Source organism: Bos mutus, chromosome 1, assembly GCF_027580195.1.
Source record: "Bos mutus isolate GX-2022 chromosome 1, NWIPB_WYAK_1.1, whole genome shotgun sequence".
NCBI lineage: Eukaryota > Metazoa > Chordata > Mammalia > Artiodactyla > Bovidae > Bos > Bos mutus.
In genome coordinates, this window is record NC_091617.1 from 151,363,236 (window position 1) to 151,389,542 (window position 26,307).

At 42.5% G+C, this 26,307-nt stretch overlaps 2 protein-coding genes across 10 annotated transcripts in view; one reads left to right on the plus strand and one right to left on the minus strand.

Annotated features, from left to right (window-relative positions):
* The window catches only part of TTC3 (tetratricopeptide repeat domain 3), a 129,788-nt gene extending 118,486 nt beyond the window's left edge, over window positions 1–11,302 (minus strand). For 4 of the 9 annotated variants that reach the window (XM_070377445.1, XM_070377432.1, XM_070377417.1 and 1 more), the window contains exon 1: window positions 281–301. The gene's annotated coding sequence lies outside the window, so the exon portion shown is untranslated. Of the gene's footprint in view, window positions 1–280; window positions 302–1,190; window positions 4,388–11,096 lie in introns of those variants that run through there. The other 5 variants (XM_070377423.1, XM_070377454.1, XM_070377477.1 and 2 more) reach the window with 5 other exon arrangements.
* A 173-nt stretch (window positions 11,303–11,475) lies between these two features.
* PIGP (phosphatidylinositol glycan anchor biosynthesis class P) lies at window positions 11,476–24,289 on the plus strand. Its single transcript, XM_070377503.1, has 5 exons — window positions 11,476–11,720; window positions 12,067–12,170; window positions 20,982–21,054; window positions 23,145–23,263; window positions 24,089–24,289. Exons 1-5 carry the CDS (start codon window positions 11,650–11,652, stop codon window positions 24,199–24,201), a joined length of 480 nt encoding a protein of 159 aa, XP_070233604.1. The 5' UTR covers window positions 11,476–11,649; the 3' UTR covers window positions 24,202–24,289.
* Window positions 24,290–26,307: the final 2,018 nt, after the last annotated feature.

Consider the following 26,307-nt stretch of genomic DNA (forward strand, 5'->3'; position numbering starts at 1 on the left):
ACCAGCAACTAGCTCACGGTGCTCTCCTCTCTCCTCCGGTCATCATTCCAGCCACACTAAGGTGGGCATGGACAGCCCTTCAGGACCCAACCATTGCAGTGCGACCACCTCCTCAACTAAAGTGCACCTTGCTGCCCTCCTCACCTAAGCTCTTCATTCACAAGGCCACATCTTGGATCACTGCCCAGGTCTAAACCAGTTTCTAAATCTGTAACTCTGATCAGCTCCTTGCTGACCCCAGCCAAGAGTCATCATGGCTCAGGTCTCCTCGGTCTCTTACCACAGATGTTTTTCACCTTCATCAAGAATGCTTTTTTTCGTCCCATTCAAATGCTCCATTCTCCTTCATTTTCAGTTTCCTAATGTTGGGCTTCCACTTCCACCAAGGAAACGCTTTAGTGAAGTTGTTACTGATCTTTTCCAGTAGACTGAATAACTACAATGTCTGGAACCTTCTGACTTGTTCTGGGTGACCAGTATTTCCCATTTAGAGAATTTAACTCCAAAAGCAAACAATGATTGAAAAAAATAAAAAGTCATTTTAGCACCCAAGGTATGGCACATGATATGGGACATATGCTATTCTGGGAAACACATACACGTTTAAACTCATTTTTCTTAACAAGTGTTTTCTGTATATAAATACAGAAAGAGCCAAGAACTGTCTGTCACCATCACGGCATCGGATGCAATTAATGTGCTCATGAGTGTCAGACTGAGCCACTGTGACACCATGCTGGTCACCCCCAGCCTGGCATAGCTCACCGATACCATGCCCTACACCCACCGCACCATAATTACGGCAATGGTGTTATTGTTATTTTCTATTCTGTTTTAACCAGAGAGGCAATGCGGCATAGTGGTTAACAGCATGGACTCTGGAACCAGACTGCCTGGGCTTGAATCCTGGCTCTCCCATTTCCTGAGTGTGTGATCTGGGATGAGTTACTTAACCTCTTGAGGTGTTTGTCTCCTATTTATTAAATGAGGACAGCAATACTACCTATTTGATTAACCAGTTAACATATGTCAAGTGCGTTTACTAGCACATGACGTATAGGAAATGCTATGAACATCAGCTATGACTAACATACTAGATGAGTATTTTTTAATCCACTATGTGGATGCCTCCAACTAAATGGTCTCCCTTAATAGCTACGTCCAAAAGCACTTTTCAGCTTACAACTTACTTGACGCTGTGGACCACTTCCTCCTCCTCAGAACTCTTCATCTGGACTCCAAAGACCATCTTCTCCTGGTCCTCCTCCTATTCTTCTGGCTGCTCTTCCTCAGTCTCCATGGGCGCTTCTTCTCCATTCCCCGCCACCCAAAGGTCAACTGTCTCTTCTTCTCATGCTTACTCTCTCCACACCCATGGCTTACAATAGTGCTTTCTGAACTTTCATTATGTGCATAGCTTCACCACAATTTTTGCCATTTCCACAAGTCACATGTACTTTATTTTCTTAGTATTTCTTTTTTACTGGGCTCACTTGGCCTAAGTGGTAGCACCCGTGATATTATAAGTTGGAAGTACAGCTTATGTTTTTCAGACATATTAGCATATATTCCTATTAAAAATTTTTTTATCTATGTAGTGCTTTAAATGGTCTCATAACCCACTATTTTAGCAAACCATGACTAAAAATGCAGTTAAGACTCTCAAATCTCTCCACGCTGGGTTATAACTCATAGACTTCTAGACTCTCCCTGTCAACCGCTACTGGATCTTAACCAAGACATCCCACAAGCCTCTCAGATTCAGTGAGTTCAAAATCAAACATCCTTTTCCTCAAGAACAAATGAAACCAAGTTCTTTCCTCTTTCTGTATGTTACCGGTAAACTGCTCTACATGCCACCTGGTTACCCAAATCTGGAGGTCAATCTAGACTCCCCAGTCTCCTTCAACATTCATAACCAAAGTGACCACAAAGTCCTGTCATTTCAACTCCTCTAGGAAACCCAAATTAGCACACGTACAACTCTTCGTGCCCGGGGCCACTGCCCTGGCTGAGGCTTCATCTCTTCTCTGAACTACTTGAACAAGCAGCCTCCTAACTGGTGACTTACCTTCGATCTTGGCATCCCCTAAAACTCTGATCATAAAATTGTACACTTAACTCTAACTTCTCTTTATCTTCAGAATAAAGACCAAACTCCCTACTACAGCACAGAAGTGGTTCTGTTTTGTGGTTCTGTTCCTGCATTTCTCTAGTCACTCCACGACATAATGCAGAAGCCAGTCCCACCCAGCTGCCTGTCATTTCTAAACAAACCTCATCTGCAACCAGAATGCCTACCAGACCTTATTACTCGATTCCAGGAAGCATTTCCTGAACTTCTCACTACCACCAAGTTTATTTTTACACCTCTTCTCTGAGCATCCTGCTCCCAACATTTTGACAGCAATGTTCACAGTTTGGTCATTCACAATTTCTCTCTGTAGGTTCACTACGGGTCCAAACAGTACACTGTGCCCTACACACCTTTATTCTCTATCTCACTGTTTTCCAAAGTTTTAATTCACACACCCCAAAGTAGAAAGCTTTGCCAAATCCACCTGCCAACTGTGCTGTTACCTATTTAATATTTTGATTTAGAATAACTCAACTTTCAACTTAGATATAAACTTGTTTTAATAGAAAATTTGTTATCACCAAGAAATCTTACAGAACTTTTTCCTGATACAAACTAAAATGAACATACTACAAAAATTTAATACAAGTGTAAAGGACTTCTGATCCCATCAGTTATGATGAACCAATGGGGCATTTCATGACTGCAAAACAAAGTGGATGCTAAATTTTTTTTAATATTACTGAGCTCACAGAAATAGGGAACATTTAAAGTCACTTTTCCCCCCAAAGCAACAAACCTCTATCTAGAAACTAAACCTGACAGTCAAGATGACAAGAACAACATGGGACATGGAGCCGTGGGCCAGGAGCAAAGTGAGAGACTAAAAGGGGGTCCCACGGACAGCTCCCAGCCAACGCTGACACAAGCCCTATCAGAAGGAAAGTATCTCAACTCAGACTCTGAGAATTCCCAGAGAGAAAGAGCAATCAAGGAAGAGTTCATAACTGAAAATCTCCAAGCACAGGAGGTGACAACCCACCATGAGGGAGATAACAGAAAAAACAAGCAATAAATTTAGATCCCTAAGGACATCAGACATGGGGGTCGCCAGTCTATAGAAGATCTACAGATTCAAAAAAAAAAAAAAAAATGAGCAAGCAACAGGAGACTGGGTATAGCTAAAAAGAATGGAGTGATACTTTTAAAAATTAAAAGTATAATTGTTAAAAATAAATAAAACAGATGGATTGACGAGATGATTAGGCACCGTCAAGAAAACTGATGAAAAAGAACACATGCCTGATTAAATTATCCAGCATTTTAAGTTCTGCCAAAGACACAAGTTAAAAATATAAAAGATGAAAAATAAGTGATTTGGAAACACATACATACATACATATATCCACTTAAATCTTGGGAAGGAGAAAGTAGATAAAATCAAAGAGAAAATGTTTAAATAATACATGGCTCAGAATCTTCTAGACTTCATGAAAGACAGTATTTTGAATCAAGAAACACATGTATCCAAAATAGGATAAAAAAAAGTAATCACTATCTAGACTCAGATGTAAAGGTGTAATCCCAAAGACAGAAAATTCAATGCAGCGAGATGAAAAATATTTTCTTCAAATCACCATAAATAAAACTGGTAGCAGACTTTGCAAGTAGAATAACATCTTTACACATGAACAGAAAGCAAAGCATCAACCTAAGAACTGTATACCTATCAAAATTCTCTCTCAAGAACAAGGGTAAAATAAAACTAATTTCAGATTTAAAAAAAAGAGTTGACCACCAAGAGACTTGAACTAACTTCTAAAAATACCAATTAAAAATCATAAACTATCTGACTGTATTTTTAAAAAAATCTAGTAATACATTCTTAAGAGACACCTAAAATCTAAGGACATAAAGAAAGGACAGGAAAATGAAGAAAAAAGGTTAATCCATGTAAACTACCACCAAAAGAAAGGCGGGACAGACAAAACAGACCCTAAAAGACAAAAAAACAAAATTAGGCACAGGAAGAACCACAACATAAGAGAAAAGCATCAACCCACTAGGAAAACAATGCTTAGCTTGCAAGTATCAGATAAAATAGTCCCAAAATACATATAAGAAAAACTGATAGAACTACAGAGTCTGTAAGAAGGTAACAGTGGAAGATTGAAACGCATTTCTCTCATGCTAGGTCAAACACATGAAATTAATACAGACAACCGGAAACACAATTTTTAAGTTTGATCTAACAGATACATAACTAGAGAAATATAAATTCTTCACAAGTACACACAGAAGAATTATAATTCCCTATGTACAAAGCCATGAAGAAGGACAAACAAATGTTTTAAGAAAAACACACACTACATTCCCTGACAACACAACTAAGAAATGAACAACAAAAAGGAAAATGAAGAAATATTTGGAAATTTTAAAACACATATTTTAAAGAAAACTCTCAAAGATGTAAGTCAAAGAAATCAAAATAGAAGTTTTAATTTTGTTTAAATTTAAAACTTAATCAAAGTGGCATAAATTAAACCATATTATGTAAAGCAAAAATGAACTTTGAGGAATTACATAGCTTTACATGCTCATAGTAGAAAACCGGAATGGCTGAAAAGTAGTAAGCTAATCATGCAGTTTAGGTTAGAAAATAATAAAATCAAAGAAAATCTTCTTTATCAACAGTTTAGAAAAACCTTTGTTATTTTTATCAATTAAAAATAAAGTGTGCCTCTGGTGAAGATTGTATCAATAAATATTTGCATGCTCAAAATAAATAAATAAACTAAAAGAAGGAAAAGGAAGGAAATCATAAAGGAGAAAAAGACTAAAAATATAATAGAACAAAATATTAATAGACCAAAAATTCATCCTCTGCCAAGATTAATAAGATAGATAAACTTTTGGCAAAATTAATGAAAAAAGTCACAAATAACATCCAATATGAGAAAGGGAAGATAACTACAAATAAACGATTAAAATGGGAATTAAGACAGTACCATGAACCTGATGAAAATAAATTTGTTGAAAAAAATTTCTAAAATTTATCACACTGTAAATCAACTATATTCCAACAAAAAGTTAATTTAAAAAATAAATAAAATTTACAAAACTCACTAAAAGCTGAAAAGCTGAAGTCTTATTACTATTCAATTGCTAATTACTACTAACCTATCAATAATTTACAATCCTTCCACACAAAAAATTAGATCCAAATGATCTCACAGGTAAATGCCACCAAGCTTTTAAGAAACAAATTACTCCAATCCAAACTGTCCAGAGAAGAGAAAAAGAATGAATCACTGTACCTGGCATAAAGCAGTGTAACCTGAACACCAAAACCAGACAAGATAGTCAAGAAAAAAAATGACAGGTGATTTCATTCATCAACAGATGCAAAAATCTAAATAAAATACTAGCAAACTTCATCCAGTTCACAAAAAGACAACCCATCAAAGTCAACTTACATCTATCTTAAGAACAAATGTAAGAGAGAATTAAGAATTTTTAAATATATAAATTGGAACCACTACACTTAGTGTATTAAAGGAGAAAATCCACAAGATACTGTCAACAGACGCAGAGAAGCATGTGACAAAATAGGCAAATGACGACTTCCCTAACTTAATAAAGACTGTCTACAGAAACTCATAACAAACATTTTTAAGGGGAAAACATTCTTTTTGAAATCAAGAACAAACATGTATGCTCACTATAAATCACTTCTAATAACCATAATCACATCCATCAAACATAGATCTAGAAGTGTGCCAGCATAATAAGCCAAGAAAAAAAAAATTAAGGAAAATTGGAAAGGAAAGGAGAACCAAAAGTGTCACTATTTGCAAGTGATATAATTATCCACATAGAAAACCCAAAAGAATTATAGAAAATATATCAGAATAAGTGTTTATCAAGTGAATGACTAAAGTTCAGTGTAAAAAAATCCATAAATTTCTATTAACAAACAGGAAACAGAATCTAAAAAGCATCATTTGTAACAGCAACAAAACTCCTAGAAACATCAGAATCAACATTTAAAAACTGTTAGATCTGTAAGGAAAAATTCACAAAACTGTATCAAAGTCATTAGAAACCTAAATAAATGGAAATACATACCTCAAAATCTTAAAGATTTCAAATCTCTCCAAACTGATTTTAATCATTCCAATTCATTCCTGAAAAGCTTCTTCTGCCATATGACAAGATTCTTACAAAAACAGCTAAGACTCAAGTGCCCCCCAAACATCAAGATGTCAGGTAAAACTACAGCATTAATAATCATGACAGTGTGCTATCAACAGATAGACAGGTGGACAAGTGGTACAGAAAGGAGAATCAGAAACAGATCCATGCATATAGAAACTAAACATGTAAAAAAAGGTGGTTCAGCAGATCACTGGTGAACAGAGAGCCAATTCAATACATGGTATGTGGTCAACTGTAGCCACATGGAGGGAAAAATGAGTGTGGATCATTAACTCACACCATATACAAAAATCAGTACCAGATGGATTACCAACTTAAATGTGAAAGGCATCATTTAAAAATTTTTAAAGAGAAACACAGGAGAATGTCTTGATGATCCCAAGGCATTGTAAATTTCCAATTAGATTACCTTGAAATTAAGAACTTCTGTTCACCAAAACACACCATAAAGTGCAAAAAGACCACAAACTGGAATAAGATATTTTCAATGTATATTCCTAATAAACGATTACTGTTACCTGTTACAGTTTTAAAAGAGAACCCAACAGAAAAGTGGGTGAGAGATATGACCAGGTATTTGTGTGTGTGTCTGTGTGTGAACGATCAATTTCCTTTTTGTGAATAAAAGGGAGATAGATGGTTCACAGACAAAGGAAAAGATGTTCAAAGTCATTAACAATCAATAAATGCACATTAAAACCACAATGCACATTTCATATCCATTTGGCAAATATTAAGAAGTTTGACAAGTAACAAGTGTTGCAAAGGATATAGATCAACTGTAAATCTTAACACAATGCTAATCAAAGTATATAAATTGACAAAATAGCTCACCAAAGCATAAGCTGGTACAACCACTTCAGAAAACAATTTGGTGTCATTTTATAGTTGAACCATATATTCATACCCCACAGTCCAGCAATTCCACTTCTAGTAAATAGCTTACCACAGTGGTATTTCAACATTCTTTTTACTGATGAACCACAATAAATGCTATTAAAGATTACACTCATACTTTAAATGACATCTAAAAAATTTCAGTCCTAAGTTTAATTGCAAAGGATGAATTGCTAGAGTATCACAGTGACATTTTAAAATAACACTGACATATCACTGGTTTAAAATGTTGTAATTATTACAGCATCAAGTTCATCAAAAGATAACTAGTATATATGCTGATGTGTTTGTGTGTGTGCACTCTAAGTCACTTCAGTTGTGTCCCACTCTTTGTGACCCTATGGACGGTAGCCCACCAGGCTCCTGTGTCCACGGGATTCTCCAGGCAAGAATACTGGAGTAGGTTGCCATGCCCTCCCCCAGAGGATATTCCCTGCCCAGGGCTTGAACCTGCGTCTCTTACACCCCCAGCATTAGAAGACAGATTCTTCACCACTACCATCACCTGGGAAACCCTACATAATGCTGATAATTAAACATAAAAGTTACACTTTATTGGAAACGCAGCTCTTGAGGAGATGGAAAGTGTCTGCATTAAAAGAAGTGTTTCCTAACACTATAGCTGCATGTATTTTAAATTATCCTTTTGTTCCATGGAGAGTTTTTCAATTGGGACGTTACCCTGATAAGATTCCATGCAAGTAAGTGGTATGCCTTCCTAATTTAAGGCAGAAATGCTACTCTGAAGGGGGAGGTGGGCAAGTAGAGCCAAGAGGAAGTTTCTATCACAGGCTTCAGGCATTACCAATTTTAGGAAAGGATACACGTGGAATTTAGTATCTACAAATTGATTCATTAATATCACTTGTGCCCAAATACCCCTCAGAAAATTTTTATTACTTCCCTGGAAGGCATATATCCCAGTGTGAAAAGCAGACAAATTCTTGCAACTGTGTACCAGAAGAAATATATAAGAATCTTCAAAATAGCAAAACCTAGAAACAACCAAAATGTTCATCAACAGAAGAGTACATACACTGTGTTATATTCTCCAACAGAATATTACACAGCCATGAAAATAATGAGATGTCTATCTGAATATCAGTGACTCTCAAAAACGTAACATTGAGTGAAATAAGCCAGCCCAACAAACTGTAAAATTCAAAAACAATAGAAACCATACAATATACTGTTGAGGGATATACACATATTTGATAAAATTATTTTTAAAATACAAGGAATGACACACAATTCAATAGAAGTCACCCTGGGGATGGTAACATTCAAAATCGGTCATTTTGATTCTTGGATTGAGTGGTGGGTTGAGAGGCGTTCATTTTATTGCCTTGCTTCACAACTTGTATATATGTTACATATATTTTGAAAGCATTAAGTATAAGTAGTACATTAAAGAGGAAAAAAGATTTTTTAAAACCCATTCATCATATGCAAAAAATAATTAAATCACCTCACCTGCCACTAGAGAGGTACATCTAACATACCACGGAAATCTTTATCTTACATCAACCATAGGAAGTACATTAGGTACAAAATAAATGTTCACTGCAATTAGTTTTATGAGAACCGAATGAGATAAAAGATTGAGTCAGCTCTGAGACAGGAACCCATAGGCTTTACACAGGGCTAGAGCAGAAGCCAAGGTGGCTGTAGGCAAATTCAGCTGCAAGTTAAAGTTATAAGGAAGCTGGTCAGTAAAGAGGAGGCAAAAATGTAAGTCAGGTAACATAAAGAGTTTAGCAATAGTGTGAGGAAATGGGTGTCTTCACTCAGTACCACTCAGAGTGATGAGTTAGTGTAAGCACTTTGAGAGCTTCTGTGATATTTGGTTACATTGAAGATGCATACATCCTACTATGCAGCAAAACCCACTATTAGGTGTATTTTCTCAAGAAATTTCCAAACGTGCACAAAGCAGACAAATACAAAGATGTTCAAAGCAGGACTGTTTTTAGAGTCAAAAACCTTCAGAGTCCATCGGTAGGAAAACGGATTAGTAAACGGATCAGTAAATTATGGTATATTCATACAATGGAATTCTATATCAGCAATTAAAATGAACCAAACACAATTATCCAATTTATTCACATGTAAATCTGAAAATGTGATGCTGATCGAAAAAAGCAAGTTGCAAAAAGACACATATTGTTTAATACCATTAAAGTTTAAAATACACACTAAAAAACACTATATATTGTTAATGGATTCACCGTGATCAAAGTATAAAATATGCAAGGAAATATACACAAACCTAAACACGGTGACTACCTCTAGGAAAAGAGAGGCGGGAATGAGAGCACCTCCATATTTTGCAATTTTAGTTCTTTAAACTAAAAAGAGGATCTGAAGTAAATTCGGCAAAATAATTACATCTGTAAATCTCAGTCATGAACTGGTTAGATCCCACTCTGTATTCTACGTCTGAAACCTTCCAGAAATTGAAAAGAAACAAAATGCCAGAAAATGAGGCAAGAGTAAGAAAACTGAGCAAATGAACAGGGAGAAACAGAGACCAAAAACGCAGCCCTTGAGCGCAGAGCACGAACCTTTGACAAGCAAGAGGAGCAGCTGGGTTTCTAATATGTTTGAAGTTTCCTTCCCTGTGAAGCCTTGTAATAAATCCCATATCCCTTAGGATAAAACGCAAATTTCCTGCAATACAAAATGTACCTAACCAGAGCTGTAATTATGAGGAAATTGCTCCCAAAGGAAGATTGAAACCTGTAAGCTGTCTACCTTGTTTCTATCGCCAGGACCCTGGGCAGAAACCAAAAGAGGTCATTTATGTGAACGCCACAAAACACTTATGTGAACCGTTAAGTACCATCAAGAACGCCTAGGATTGGCTAGAACGTATTTGCCCAGCTGTCGCGTATACATATATTTTTTGGAAGGAGTCTGCCATCGAAGATCTTTGGGCATCTTAGGAGGCCTCTAAAAATGGTACGCCACACGGGTACCAAACAACATTCACCTACGCCTTAGGTCCATTTTTGGCCTCTGGTCCCTTATTCCGTCCCCAGAACAGGCTGATTCGACAGGCCACACTGGACATCCTAAACACTACGGAGCCGCTAGCCGGACCCCCCGGCTGTCCCCGCCTCTTCCCATTAGCCATAGGAGATAGGGGAGAGGATGCTTCGAAGAAGCGCAGCGAGCACTGCGTTCAAGTCTCCCTCCCCCGACCCCCTCCCCGCACTCCGCAGCCATTCTCTAGAAAACAGGTGGCGCATTTGTAAAGAACGCAAAACACGGGGGAGGGGGGCGTGCAACAACGTTCACCAACACTCTCGAACGAAAACTCGCACCCCGGCGACCACGCACTCACTAGGACCCAGGCGCGCGGGGACACGAGAGGACGCACCCCCGCGCGGGCGCTGCTGCAAGGGGGTCGGTCACGACTGCAGGCGGCGCGGCTACGCGCGCGGGGACGGTGGGGGGGGCGAGCACCCCAAGAGAGGGGCTGTGACACCAAGGCGGAGGGGGCACCCACACAGCCGGGGCGTCCACGCCCGGGCCGGGAAGAATCGGCACCGACACAAAGGGGCCGGGAGGGGAGACATCTCGCGTGTCCACGCGCGCTCGGGCCGTCGGACCCCCACAAGGCTAGCGGGGGTGTCACCCGCGCACCGACGGCGACGAGGGCGCGTGGGCGGCCTGGGGACGCGCACACACACACGGGCTTCTCCCACCTTCGCACAGGAGCCCCGAAGGACCCACACTTGCAGAACAGGGAAATCAGACAAAAAAGACACACCTACTGGGGCCGACGACAGCGGCCACACACACATACACACACCCCGAACCGGCACCATCCACCCCTCATACACACACTACAGGCACCACAGCCAACGACGCGGGGCGACGCGCACACACCCACACTCACCACACACCCCCGGAGGGGGTGTGGAGGGCCTCTCGCCCCGGCCATCTCGGCTGCTGCGCGACAAGCTGACACATCCGGCAGCCCCGCCGCGCGCCAGGTGTGCACTCACCGGGGCTCGCAGCCCGCGAGCCTCGGACGCGGGCAGCCGCAGCCGCCGCCTCCACAGGCTCTCCACGTCAGCCGCCGGGCGGGCGGGCGGGCGCTAGCGGCCGGGCGGCGGCAGTGGGGCGGGGAACGTGCGTCACGTGAGCCGCAACGCACATGCGCCGTCGCGCACGCCCCGCCCCGCCCCCCGCTGCGAGCCCCGCGATTTCCCGCTCGCCCCCGCGCTCTCGAGCGGCTGACTGACCCGCGTCGCGGTGCGCTTGCGCGCGGGCAGGGTTTCCGTGGCGACCAAGCGGTTCGCTGTTTGTCCTCTTTCGCCCTCCTGCGGCTCCCCTAGTCCGCGCCTGCGCCGAGGCCTCGGCCCTGAGGTGGCCGAACGTGCCGCTGGGGGAGTCGACCTTGGAGGACCCAAGGTCGAGGGCCACCCCGCAACCCGGGGGCAACTCGAATGAGAAAATTGACCTATGAGACGGCAGGGCCCAGTTCTGGGTGTCGAGGCCCAGGCGGGAGGGCGCTTGGGTGCGGGCCCCCCCATCCGTCCTTGCCCTTTCTTCCCTGTTCTTATTGAGGCGAAGCCTGCAGAGTTGCGGTGGTGTTCAGTGCCACCCCCCACCCCCCACTGCAGGAAGTGCGCGCTTTAGCCCGTGTGCTTGTGTGCGCGCGCACGTGAGGTTGGGGGTCTGGTTGCTCGTGCAGGCAACGTTTGGGTGATTGTGTGCACGTGTGCAAGCAGGTGTGTATCCTGTTTGGTTTACTGGAGAAACGCAGAGGCTGTGCCCATAGCAAAGCGGTGAGATTATAATAGACCCATAGTGAAAATGAGTGGATCACTGACAGATAACTTGTTTTTGTTTTCCCCCCACAGCATATCTAAAGCCACGGGGAAAATGGTGGAAAATTCACCGTCGCCGTTGCCAGAAAGAGCGATTTATGGCTTTGTTCTTTTCTTAAGCTCCCAATTTGGCTTCAGTAAGTACTCTCCTGATGGATGGCCAGGGCCTGTCTCTGATGTTCAAGGACAAGGAAATTATTCCGTTTGTTAGTAGAATGTGTACACATGAACTGTGATTCTTTCAACCTTTGTCTCTTTTTGAGAAAACCTGAAGAGACCTCTTGTCTCTTCAGCGTGTTCTATATGCCAGACATGAGCCTGAAAGATTTAATCTCAACAGATCTTTAAAAATGCCTCACCAGGAAGGATTGCAGAGGAAATGAAACCTGATCCCTGCCCTTAAGAAGGTCTTGGTTTTGTGGACAAGATAGAGGATTAAATCTCAGTCAATAGTATCTCAGTTGATACGTGCCTTGGGAACCTAATGAAGAGATAAAAAATCAAAATGGAAATTCAGGGAATTTGGCAGTTCTGGCAATCTGGTGGTTAAGACTCTTGCACTCTCACAGCCAAGGCTCAGGTTCGATTCCTGGTCACAAGGATAAGGCACTGAGGCAGTGCAGCCAAAAAAAGAAAGTCAGAGTTAATTTTTCTCCCAGGGACTTTATCTCCTACAGTAAGAAGGAAGAAGTGGGAAGGCCTTGAAGGGAAGCATGGTGAGGTTTGGAAAGGAGTAATCTGGTGTGGCCCCAGTGCAGCTGTGGGAGTTTGGGAGGAACAGGAATCAGGCTCCAGAAGTCCATCCTGGATCTCAGTCAGTCCTCATATGGTCCCATTTTACAGATAAGAAAGCTTGTTCTTTGAGACACCATATTTCCAGAGTCATACAGCAGGCCTCATGTCTCTCCCCAGAAGGATCTGAGAATTAGGGAGAAAAGTGGATGCCCAGAACTTTTTAGAATTTTGTGGACACCAGGCAGATGGAGTGGCCGTGCTTCTGAACACTAACTACATCAGTATAGGCAACCAAGCTGTTGCCTAGGGCAGTCTATGAAGAAGTTATAGCTTGAGTCCAAATCCTGACTCCTCCACAGATTTGCTTTGTGGAGGACTGTTTGCATCTTCAATTCTTCAGATGCTTCATCTGTGGAAGGGTGAACATGTCTATTAAAAGCTAAGGAAGCATGAGACAGTCCTGTGAGATAGAAATTGTCATTAGTGTCTTCATTTGCAGATGAGAATATTGAGCACATGGGGCTTAAATAATGTGCCCAAGGTCACACCACTGGTAAATGATACAGCTAAAATTTCAATGCCGGCATACTGGGTTGATGTCACTGTTCTGGCCCTCTATGTCTGTTGTAAAGATAAATTGCCATCATTTATGCAGAGCACTTAAAGGAATATGTAGCGTAGGAACAGTAAGTACAGCTTTCCCCTGCAAAACTAGAGGTGGCTTGGATGGTAAAGAATCTGCCTGCAATGCAGGAGACCTGGGTTTGATCCCAGGGTCAAGAAGAGCCCTTGGAGAAGAGAATGGCTTACCCACTCCAGTATTCTTGCCTGGAGAATTCCATGGAGAGAGGAGCTTGGTGGGCAAAGAGTCAGGTACAACTAAGCGACTTTCAGACACACATATTCTTATGAAACCTTGGCGAGCCAAAATGGTATAAAATGAAGAGCACATTTGCTAACGCACAAAACTTGAGCTCACGCACTCAATTTGATAAAGATACTTAGTTCAGGTAAAGATGCTCACAGACACAGTTCAAAGCTGTGGCGGCTTGACGCTAAGATGCTGAGTGTAGCCCTGGGAAAGGAGCTCGGACGAGCCACTCTACCTGCTCTGGGTGCGCACTGCTTCTACCACAGCTCCCTGCAAAACAGATGCAGAAAAGTTTTTTAGTAGAAGCAAAAATCCTCTTCAGATTTCCTTTGGTTAAAGAAAACATACTACTGTAGGTCTTTTCTAAGAGCAAAATGGCACAAAGTGGACTTTCAAAAAGTGGGGGCTACCTGTACTTCACTGGAGTGGGTTGCCATTCCCTTCTCCAGGGGAATTTCCTAACCCAGGCATTGAACCTGGGTCTCCTGCATTGCAGGCAGATTCTTTACTATCTGAGCCACCAGGGAAGCCCAATTAAACCTTAGCTGTGACTCTGATTGTTATCATCAACATCATCATTTTTGCAAATCTGTGTTCTATAGAGTATTTGAAGGATTAGAAACCATACAGATAAATAAAAGCAATGACTTTAATAAGGCTTAACTCCAACAGGACCCACAATCACAAATTTTTTTTTTAATTGGAGGCTAATTACTTTACAATATTGTGGTGGTTTTTGCCACACATTCACATGAATTGGCCATGGGTGTACATGTGTTCCCCATCCTGACTCTCCCTCCCCATCCCATCCCTCAGGGTCATCCCAGTGCACCAGCCCTGAGCACCTTGCCTCATGCATCGAACCTGGACTGGCGATCTGTTTCACATATGATAATCTACATGTTTCAATGCTATTCTCTGAAATCATCACACCCTCGCCTTCTCCCACAGAGTACAACAGTCTGTTCTTTACTTCTGTGTCTCTTTTGCTGTCTCATATATAGGGTCATCGTCACCATCTTTCTAAATTCCATATATATGTGTTAGTATACTGTATTGGTGTTTTTCTTTCTGACTTAATTCACTCTGTATAATAGGCTCCAGTTTCATCCACCTCATTTCAAATGCATTCTTTTTAATAGCTGAGTAATATTCCATTGTGTATATGTACCACAACTTTCTTATACGTTCGTCTGCTGATGGACATCTAGGTTGCTTCCATTTCCTAGCTATTGTAAACAGTGCTGTGATGAACATTGGGGTACATGTATCTCTTTCAATTCTGGTTTCCTTGGTTTGTATGCCCAGCAGTGGGATTGCTGGGTTGTATGGCAGTTCTATTTCCAGTTTTTTAAGGACTCTCCACACTGTTCTCCATAGTGGCTGTACTAGTTTGCATTTCCACCAACAGTGTAAGAGGGTTCCTTTTTCTCCGCACCCTCTCCAGCATTTATTGCACAACCAGAAATTAATTCCACAAATTTTTCTTTTGTGCTTACAATGTGCTGGGCACTGTTACTGACCAGAGATGAGCAGAACAGCCCCAGATTTCCTGCTCTCAGAGTCTGCATTCTGCTGGGAGGGAGATGGTCAATGGACAATTTACATAAGTAAAACATATAGAATGTCAGATGATAGTGTGTACCTTGGGGAGAAATTAAGCAAGAAAGAGGGTAAGGAATGGAAGCAGCTTGCTGTTATAAGTACAGCTGTCAGGAGGTGCCTCACTGACAGATGAGTTTTAGGCACAGACACAAAAAATGAGAGTTGCCATGGCAATGTTGAGAAAGAGCCTCTCAGACAGAGAACATCCAATGCAAAAGCCTAACGATGCCAGTGGTTTGAAGGAATTGATGGAAGTCATTAAACCTGAGACAGGGAGGCAGAAAGTAATCAGGGAGGTGAGAAGCCAGTACCCAGCAGTTTTAATAAAACACAGTGGTAGGTGCACAGGGGTTACATGAGTCTCTCTGTATGTTGAAATATTTACTGAATTTAAAAGCTAATTGTAGGGACTTCCCTGGCAGTCCAGTGGTTAATAATCCTTCCAATGCAGGGCACAATCCCCTGGTTAGGGAACGAAGATCCCATGTGCTACGAAGCAGCGAACCCAGTGCGCCTCAACTAAGACGCAGACCAGATCAGATCAGTCGCTCAGTCGTGTCCGACTCTTTGCGACCCCATGAATCACAGCACGCCAGGCCTCCCTGTCCATCACCAACTCCCGGAGTTCACTCAGACTCACGTCCATCGAGTCAGTGATGCCATCCAGCCATCTCATCCTCTGTCGTCCCCTTCTCCTCCTGCCCCCAATCCCTCCCAGCATCAGAGTCTTTTCCAGTGAGTCAACTCTTCGCATGAGGTGGCCAAAGTACTGGAGTTTCAGCTTTAGCCTCATTCCTTCCAAAGAAATCCCAGGGCTGATCTCCTTTAGAATGGACTGGTTGGATCTCCTTGCAGTCCAAGGGACTCTCAAGAGTCTTCTCCAACACCACAGTTTAAAAGCATCAGTTCTTCGGCGCTCAGCCTTCTTCACAGTCCAACTCTCACATCCATACATGACCACAGGAAAAACCATAGCCTTGACTAGACGAACCTTTGTTGGCAAAGTAATGTCTCTGCTTTTGAATATGCTATCTAGATTGGTCATAACTTTCCTTCCAAGGAGTAAGGTCTTCCAGGGAGTAAGACCCAGACCAGACAGAGCCAAATAAATTAAATAATTAACTTAAAAAAAAAAAAAAGCTAATTGTCTTAATCTGTTTAGGCTGTGACAAGGTAGCTTAAACAATAGACATTTATTTCTCAGCTCTGGAGGCAGGAAGTCCAAGATCTGGATGCCAGCATGGTTGGGTTCTTGGTGAAGGCCCTGATGTGGTTTACAGACTGTCACTTTCTTGCTGTGTCCTCACATGGTGGAGGACAAGAGCGCACAGCTCTGATCTCTTCCGGGTCTCACGAGGACACTAATCCCATGATGGCGCCTGTCCCTCATGACCTCATCTATACCTAACTGCCTCTCAAAGGCCCTGCCTCCAAATCCACCACATTGGGGATTAGGGTTTCAATGTAATCATTTAGGGGGAGGGGCGCAAATATTCCATCCATAACCGTAGTTGTAGACTGTGGTAATGGCTTTGAAGGAAATAAAGAGAAATGGCAAGGGAGTAAGAGGGTATGGCGTGCGGGTGGGACACAGCTGAAGAGCAAGCGATTGGGGAAAGCCTTTCTGCAGGTGATGTTTGAGCCAAGACAGGAAGCAAGCTAAGGAACCAAATGCACTGAAAGAGTCAGAGGAAGAACATTTCAGGCAGATAGCGCTCACTACAAGCTGAGTTACCCTGCTTCTGAAGGTTGTGTGAAGTGCAGACATGAGACGCCATCTGGAGCTGAAGCGTAGTGTGTAAGGACTGGACCTTGGAGGGGCAGGCAGGAGCCTGGTCCTTTTAAGTTCTTGCAAAGCCTAGGAAGGACTTTGGATTTTATTCTAAAGCCATCAAAGTTCAAAACTGGCAAGTGATGCCATCTGATCGGTATTTGGGGGGAAATCTCACAGTGCAGTGTGGAGAATCTTCAAGGTTGGAATTACTAGACGCCACTCTGAAAGCCTGGGAGTCCTCTTTGCTTGCACTTTTTCTCCTCCCCCACCTTGTTCATCTGCTCCTGCCATTGCGCTTGCTGGGGCCTCTCCTCCTCCACAGAAACATCTTAGACGCAGCTCTCACAGCAGCACGCTTGAGATCCAGGCCTGAACTCCCCAGATGAAAACCTCTGGAGCCTGGGTAGTTATTTCTCTTGGTGTGTGGGTGGGTGGGTGCGTGTTCAGTCATGTCCGACTCTTTGCAACCCCATGGACTGTAGCCCACCAGGCTCCTCGGTCCATGGGATTTCCTCAGCAAGAGTACTAGAGTGGGTTGCCATTTACACCTCCAGGGAATCTTCCAGAAATACTCAATTATTCCCCTTGCCCAAAACATAAAGTTCACGTTCCTTGCCCACAGTCTTCATGATCTGGGACCCATTCACATTTCCAGCTGGTTTCTCACTGCTCAGAGCCTCCCACTGTATGCCCCAGCCACTCCAGGCTGCCTGGGGTTCCCCAGATACGTTGCTTCCCCTTCATGCTGTTAACCAGTGCTCTGACTCCTGCCTGGGAGGAACAGGGCATGGGTGAACACATGCCCTGAGTTCTTGTTCCATCTCAGTAACTGTTAGCTTTGAGACCTCGGGCAAGTGACTTAAATTCCCCATGACTTAGTTTTTTTCATCTGTGAGTAAGGAATAATCTTGGCACACACTTCAGAAGGGTCTGAGAGGGGTCACATAAGACAGTGCTCAGGAGGTTCCTGCCACTGCATCTGGCTCATGTCTTTCGCCCACAGGACTTGTGAGGATAGACACCACGTTTCATTTTTCTTCGGAGCCTTGACATTTTCATAGCACCTAGCATATAGCAGATGTACAATAAATACTCATTCATTTAATTAGTTAAACTAAGCAAGTTATTTCCGTTTATGAATTTGCCTTGTGTTTTTGCCACCATTTGTATTTCATTAACCTTGAAATCTTGAGTTGCAAGCCCAATCCTTTCCAGCTTTTCCTTCTGCCATCCACCACCACACTCTCTTTTATTCCTAACACTCGCTGCAGCTCGTGGCCAGGAACACAGTTTTCTCGTTATTAATATTTCCTTCCTTCCTCACAACTGCAAGCCCAGCCATTAGCATTTTCATCTGCCTAACCCCCATTCATCCTTCAGGCCCCAGCTTAATGACTTCCTCCAGGAAATCTTTGCTGACCATTCACATCACTTCCATCACCACCACCGTGGGCTGAGGGCCGCCTTATGTGCTTCCGTATCATCTGCTGTTACTTGCTCATTAGCACTTAACCACAGTGTATTGAAAATAGCAGTTTACTCATCTCTGGTCCTCTGCTTGACCTCTGCTTGGTCCTCTGCTTGGGGAGGGCAGAGGCCATCTCTTTCGGGTTCACCATTGTCTCACACTTCTGACATACAGAATTCTGTAATACATATCTGTTGAAAAAAATGTTAATCTTTTATCATAGTTGAGACAGGTGGTTTGAAATTTGTCTCTGGCACTTGGGCAGGGCTTCCCTGCTGGCCCAGATGGTAAAAAATCTGCCTGCAAAGCAGAAGACCTGGGTTCAATCCCTGAGTCAGGAAGATCCCCAGTGTTCTTGTCTGTAGAATTCCATGGACAGAAGAGCCTGGTGAGCTACAGTCCATGGGCTTGCAAAGAGTCAGACATGACTTAATGATAACACTTTAACTCTACCTTGGGCAGATGACGTAACATGTCCAAGATACCAGTTCCTCAACTGTAAAACTAACATAATACCTCCTAGGATTGTTTTGAGGAAATGAAATAATACATGTAAAGTGCTCAGAGGGCTTTCCTGGTGGCTCAGTGGTGAAGAATCTGCCAATGCATGGGACCCAAGTTCAATCCCTGGGTTGGAAAGATCCCCTGGAGAAGGAAATGGCAACCCACTCCAGTATTCTTGCCTAGGGAAATCCCATGGACAGAAGAACCTGGTTGGCTGCAGTCCATGAGCTCTCAAAAGAATCAGACGTGACTTAGCAATTCAACAACAATGACAAAGTGCTTAGAAGTGTGCTTAGCCCAAAGTGAGTGCTCAGAGGTTGGCTGTTGTTATAACAGATACAGCAGTAAAGGCCACAGAAACTTGACGTGGCAATAAGACTGTGCTCTGGGAGATAAAGCATGTCATGAATCAGAACAAGGTAGATAAATTCACCTTTACGCCACTAATTGTCTGTCGTTGTTTCAACCCTGTAGGAATGAAGTGTAGAATACCTACTGCATATAAAGAAAATTGCTAGGTGCTATAAGAATTACAGCAGTTCTTAAGGCATAATTTCTGCCCTTAAATTGATTAAAATAGTATGAGTTAAGACATATTTTTGTAAATAGTATGGGTTAAGTGTGAATTGCATAAATTAAAACATCAGTTCAGTTGCTCAGTCATGTCCAACTCTTTGCGACCCCATGGACTGCAGCATGCCAGGCCTCCCTGTCCGTCACCAGCTCCCGGAGTTTGCTCAGTCTCATGTCCATCACGTTGGCGATGCCATCCAACCATCTCATCCTTTGTTGTCCCCTTCTTCTCCCGCCTTCAATCTTTGCCAGCATCAAGATCTTTTCCAGTGAGTCAGTTCTTCGTATCAGGTGGCCAAGGTTTTGGAGCTTCAGCTTCAGCATCAGTCCTTCCGATGAGTATTCAGGACTGATTTCCTTTAGGATGGATTGGTTTGATCTCCTTGCAGTCCGAGGGACTCTAAAAGAGTTCTCCAAGACCACAGGTCAAAAGCATCAATTCTTTGGCGCTCACCTTTCTTTATGGTCCAGCTCTCACACCCATACATGACTACTGGAAAAACCATAGCTTTGACTACACAAACCTTTGTCAGTAAAGTAATGTCTCTGCTTTTTAATATGCTGTCTAGGTTTGTCATAGCTTTTATCCCAAGAAGCAAACATCTTTTAATTTCATGGTTGCAGTCACCATCTGCAGTGATTTTGGAGCCCAAGAAAATAAAGTCTGTCACTGTTTCCATTGTTTCCTCATCTATTTGCCATGAAGTGATGGGACCGATGCCATGATCTTAAGTTTTTTGAATGCTGAGTTTTAAGCCAGCTTTTTCACTCCTCTTTCACATGAATTAAGACATACTTGTTTTAAGTAAGACTTGTTTAGTTGGTATAGAGTTTCAGATTCACACGATGAAAAAATTCCAGAAATATGTTTAACAGCAGTGCAAATATATTTAACACTACTGAACATTACGATTTCAAATGGTGTTTATGGTTTTTTAACCACAGTTTTTTAAAATGACTAGTAGGTCTTGCCCAGGAAATCTCATGGACAGAGGAGATGGTGGGCTACAGTCCATGGCATCACAAAGAGCCAGACACAACTTAGCAACTGAACAGCAGCGGCACACAGTCAGGCAGATTGTGATTTGGGAAAATAGTTCCTGATGGAAATGTGCCGTAAAAGGGAGAGTAAGTGACCTAGCAATGTGGAGTATAGGATTTTGTAAAAAATTAAACTTTGTGTATAGAATAATAGTTGTAGATATTGAAACAATAAAGTCCATGGCTAAAGGAAAAAAAAAAAACTCGTAGAAAGTAATTGTGCAAGGTGTTACAGAAATGGTACAAATAAGGAGGAAAAAGTCATTTCTCAGTTAATCAAGGAACGTTCAAAGGACCTTTTTTTACTTGAATCTTGATAAATCAGATGCATGCCTTACTGACCTTTTTTCCTTTTTTGTTTTCCCCCTCTTCTGCAGTACTGTATCTTGTGTGGGCTTTTGTTCCTGAATCTTGGCTAAACTCCTTAGGCTTAACTTATTGGCCTCAAAAGTAAGTTTAATATATTTCTTAAATAAAGTGAGAGTATATCAGTGTTGTTTTGAAGGATCAGATTTTTCCTCAAGACTTTTTCAAATCTTATATTTAATCTTTTAAGATCTGCACGTAACCATATAGAAACGTAAAGCTTTAAAAAAAATCATTATTGATAAGTTTCTGCTTAAAGATGGTGGGCTGAATGTACATCTCTATCTCCACTTCCTTCCAAAATCTTGATAAAATAAGCCTATAATAAAAAATAATTGTTAAAATATAAACCCACAGGAGCAAATAAAGGGACAGGAGAGATGTATCAATAAAATCTGGGAAGTGGATTGCAGACAGGTAGAGAGGTACCTGACTTAATTCCCACTGTCCCACGTCAGTCATGCAGGAGGCAGCCAGAGCCTCTGTGCCCACACACAGAGGCCCAGACATTGGAAGTGTGGCTACCTCTTTACATTGTATTTCTTGTTCAGGCTGAAACAGTTGTTTAAAGAGCATTTGGCCCTCCAATCCTCCTCAGCCTTTAAAGCTGAGAGACAAACCCTCCCCTGCAGAAGGAGTTTTACACGCTGGAAAGACTGAATTGAGCCTGTAATCTGGGGTACTCTAGGTCTATGTAGGCACCTTACTGAAAACAGGAATAAGTGAGAATCTGCTTTGCTGAAGTGTGAGTCCTCCCAAGCACCTGTCCTACCTCCCACCTCCTCCCAGCAAGATCGGAGGGTCCTCCCTGAGAAAGCTGGCTCAAAGGCTTCTGAAAACGAGAGGTCCACCAGGGCAATGACCAGGTCTCCCATAGTGAGGGTCATCAGTTGGCCATTCCAGTCCGCATATGCACAGTGTTTCCAATTAACTTGTTAGTACTTCATCTGTATTTCTTCAATGTTTCCCCCGACATGTCATCTCCCCGTACTTCATATGTAAATGTGAGTGGACAACCACAACTTACCAGACGTGAAAAGAAAGCCTCTAAAATGAAATAAAAGAGAAAAAGCAAAAGAAACTTGAAAGAAATGGAGATAATGCAAAGAACAAAAGAAAACGTTAACAAAATCCTCAGAGATAAGAAAAGAGTATAACTATGAAGCAACAGAATGCTATAAATAAAAAATGTTCAGAGAATTACTGCATAGAAATTATAACTATGATAACCAAAATTAACATTTTAATTGAACGTTTAGAAGAAACACCGAAAGTGATCTCCAGAAAGTAGAATGCTATGCTATGCTAAGTCACTTCAGTCGTGTCCGACTCTGTGTGACCCCATAGACGGCAGCCCGCCAGGCTCCCCCGTCCCTGGGATTCTCCAGGCAAGAACACTGGAGTGGGCTGCCATTTCCTTCTCCAGTGCAGGAAAGAGAAAAGTGAAAGGGAAGTCGCTCAGTCGTGTCCTACTCTTAGTGACCCCATGGATTGCAGCCTAACAGGCTCCTCCGTCCATGGGATTTTCCAAGCAAGAGTACTGGAGTGGGGTGCCATTAGAGTATAGCAAAACAGAAAATAGAGACAAGATGAGAGAAGTAAAACAGCAAAAAATCCAAGTCTTAGAAGTTCCAGAAAGAGAAAATGGCAAGAAAGAAAGAAATTACACACCAATAAAACATGAGAGCATTTGACATGCTTAAATGTATCAAGAGGCATATTAGAATCTGTCAGAGAATTTGAGGATTGATTATTGATAGGCACATGGAAAACCAAGCAAACAGACTAAAAGTGGTAACTACTACAAAAAATTGTACAAGACGTAAAATAATAATATATTACGGTGCTCAGTTGCAAACGTTATTTATATAAACATTTTCATGTCCATATTACCAAGTTCAGAGAAAATATCTGAAGTTGAAAACAAATCAAGAAGCAATGAATGATATGAGAATGTTGTATAGAAAAGAGGAGGTAAACGCCAAAAGAAACAGCTCCCGTGCCCGAAAACAAGAGAAGCCCACTTTCCACAACTAGAGAAAGGCCAAGTGTAGCAGTGAAGACCCACCATAGCCAAAAGATAAACTTTAAAAGTGTGTTAACTTGGTGATGGACTCTTGAGAACTGCAGCTTTCTGTGAAGTCTGTTGCCTGTTTTAACATTCTCTTCTGCAGGTATTGGGCCGTTGCTCTGCCTGTGTATCTCCTCATTACCATAGTCATCGGTTACGTCCTCTTATTTGGAATAAACATGATGAGTACCTCTCCACTTGACTCCATTCATAATATCACAGGTAAATTTACATCCGAGGAAAGTGCTAGGGGAGGCAGGAGCGGGTATTAACACTTTTATCAAGAGAAGCGACCAAAAGCAGGCTACGGCAAGTGACACATGGTCGCAGAAGAAAGGACCTTTGAGAAATAGATCAACAGTTACACCAGAGAAAGTGGTCACAGGGCACAAATAAGCTTTTGTGAAAACACTGTTTAATAGCGCTAGTTAACAGCCACAAATATGTAATGTGTTCCCTGGAAACTCTGCGAGAAATTTCTGTCATCCTAAACAGGCTGTGCAGATCCAGGAATGACAGAAGAGGTCCCTGCAGACTCTGTCTGGGAGGAAGAACTTGGGTGGCGGGGGGAGGGTGTCCTCGGGGTCACTGTGTACCCCAGACACAGTTATGTGGTCAGAAGAGTCACGGGTAACCTACTGTGTTCCCTGCATGTTTGGTTGGAATTACAGCAGATAGACAGTTTGTACAAAGAGGGGAAATTGTAAAGTTTATATGAAGGATTGTACCAAATAGTTTCATAGTTTTGGGGTGTTGGTGTAATTCTGTTTCTGTGAGCAATGTGCGATGGGACTTGAATCATCATTGTACAGTTGAATGAAACAATTTCTTATCCAAGTTAGAGGTTGCAAAAAGTGCTTTGCTGGTTTTTATTCTAATTGGGACATTTCTTCTAAAAAGAGGATTTGAGGGGCCTTTTAATTACATCACACAGGGTATTTGTCCTTATCCAAACGTTAGCCCAGTACACTACATGGTGGGTCTCCACAAGCACAGAGACTGTTGAAGAGATTACTTGGATAAACAGAGCCTTTTGTCTTCTTACAGATAACTATGCCAAAAACCAACAGCACAAGAAAGACCAAGAAGAGGCCATCCCAGCACTAAGAGATATTCCTATTAGTGAAGTAAACCAAATGTTCTTTCTTGAAGCTAAATAACTTTACACCAAGAACTTAATTGTATGTGGACTAATACCAAACATTTATTATAAATTTTTGACATAAAGGTTTGAACCATACTAATTTAGACTGTCTTTCGGATTAATATCCAGTGTTGAAATGTAAAAAAAAAAAAAGTAGGTTGAACTTCTTTTATATTAAGTTCTAATAATATTATAAATGTTATCAAATAGTAGTTACTAATGGACAGAAGAAATATTGCATTACTATATGGCAAAAAGGCATTCACGTTGTAATTTTCAAAGGGCAGTTATATCCTCCCCACTGTTTGTTCTTCGAAGCCCAAAATTCAAACTCTCAGACTTTGGAGAAGACATTTAATGTGTCCTCACCGTCAGATATGTGTCTAAGGGACAACTACGTGGGTGGTCAGGGAGGGCTGCTGAGAGGAGACAGCTGGGGTTGAGATTTGATTGGCAGAATCAGTCGTCATTTAGGAATATGAGCAGGGCAGGAAGGAGCTTTCTGTACTGAACAGCCAGGGCAGAGACCTGCCGGTTGAAGGAGCTTGTTGTGTCGTACGGCCCGCAGGCCAGCAGGGGGCCTTGTGCTTGCTTGCTGCGGGAGGGCGTGAGCATTGTGTGGGCCCGCGTGAGATGTCAGGTTTACCTGTCACTATGATGGGTGTGAGGCACTTTAGATACTGAACCATCGGGAGGTTTTAAGGAAGAGTGACGTGGCCCGGTCTGTGTCTTTAAAAGCCACTCGGGGGAGGTCCCTGGCAGTCCTGTGGTTAGGACTCTTGCACTTTCACTGCAAAGGGCGCAGGTTCAGTCCCTGGGGAACTAAGATCCCACGAGCCACAAGGCCCAGGCAAAAAAAAAAAAAAATATATATATATATATATAAAAGCCACTGGGTAGTGAATGGAGGCTGGATTCAGAGGGGGACTTGGGGTGGGGCAAGACTGTGGACGTAAGGAGACTGGTCAGGAGACTATTGCATTAGTCCAGGCAGGAAGTGCTTGCAGAGGGGTGGCAGTCGGGCTGGGGAGGAATGGGTAGCTTTGTAGCATTTGTTGGTGACACAGCTGGATCTGGTGGTTCAGGGTAGGCAGGTCACGAGAGGAGTTGTGGATCAAGGGTCACTCCTAGGTCTTTTTGAGTTAAGGAACTGAGGAGATGATCGTGCCTTCCACTGAATCAAGCAGATTTGGGGAAGTACTCTTGAAGGGGTTGGAGGATTTGGTATACACATTGGTTTGAGTAACTCTGCCGGGGCGTCCCAGGTGGTGCTAGTGGTATAAAAAGCTTGCCTGCCAATGCAGGAGACGTAAAGAGACTGGGGTTCAATCCCTGGGTCAGAAAGATCCCCTGAAGAAGGGAATGGCACCCCACTCCAGTATTCTTGACTGGAGAATCCCAAAGGCAGACAGACCTGGCAGGCTACAAGTGCACAGGGTCACAAGGGTCAGACACAACTGAGGCGACTTGGCACGCACACATGCCATACTAGTGTCTGGGTATGTCTCACATAAGGTGAAGAATTTTAGATGGAAGTAAGTTTGAAAAAACAAACCATACGCAATTTAGCAAGAGTGTACTCACAGTTGGCCAGTGGGACCAAATCTAAATTCATCCAGTATTCAAGGCCACGTAACTTTCTATAACTTAAATCTCTACACCAGTTTGGAGACACTTTTTCACTTATGCAAATTTAACTATGCTTTATTACAAACAGGAAAGAAAAGAAAAACTACTAATTTTCAATAGTTGGGAAAACTAGAACTTTCATACTGACATGTAAGTTCTGGAGAAGGCAGTGGCACCCCACTCCAGTACTCTTGCCTGGAAAATCCCATGGATGGAGGAGCCTGGTAGGCTGCAGCCCATGGAGTCTCTAGAGTCAGACACAACTGAGTGACTTCACTTTCACTTTTCACTTTCATGCATTGAAGAAGGAAATGGCAACCCACTCCAGTGTTCTTGCCTGGAGAATCCCAGGGACGGCAGAGCCTGGTCGGCTGCCGTCTGTGGGGTTGCACAGACTCGGACACGACTGAAGCGACTTAGCAGTGACTTAGCAGCCTTATCCCTGCCTTGTAGAGGTGTGAGCTGGATGCTGTGAAGGTGCTGTTTCTGTCCT

Bases quoted from the DNA above. Each gene is read 5' to 3' on its own strand.
- PIGP (XM_070377503.1), top strand. From the start codon at position 11,650: ATGAGAAAATTGACCTATGAGACGGCAGGGCCCAGTTCTGGGTGTCGA. The intron at 12,171-20,981 runs GTAAGTACTCTC...CCTCTTCTGCAG, and splicing joins AAGCTCCCAATTTGGCTTCA to TACTGTATCTTGTGTGGGCT. The intron at 21,055-23,144 runs GTAAGTTTAATA...TCTCTTCTGCAG, and splicing joins TTAACTTATTGGCCTCAAAA to GTATTGGGCCGTTGCTCTGC.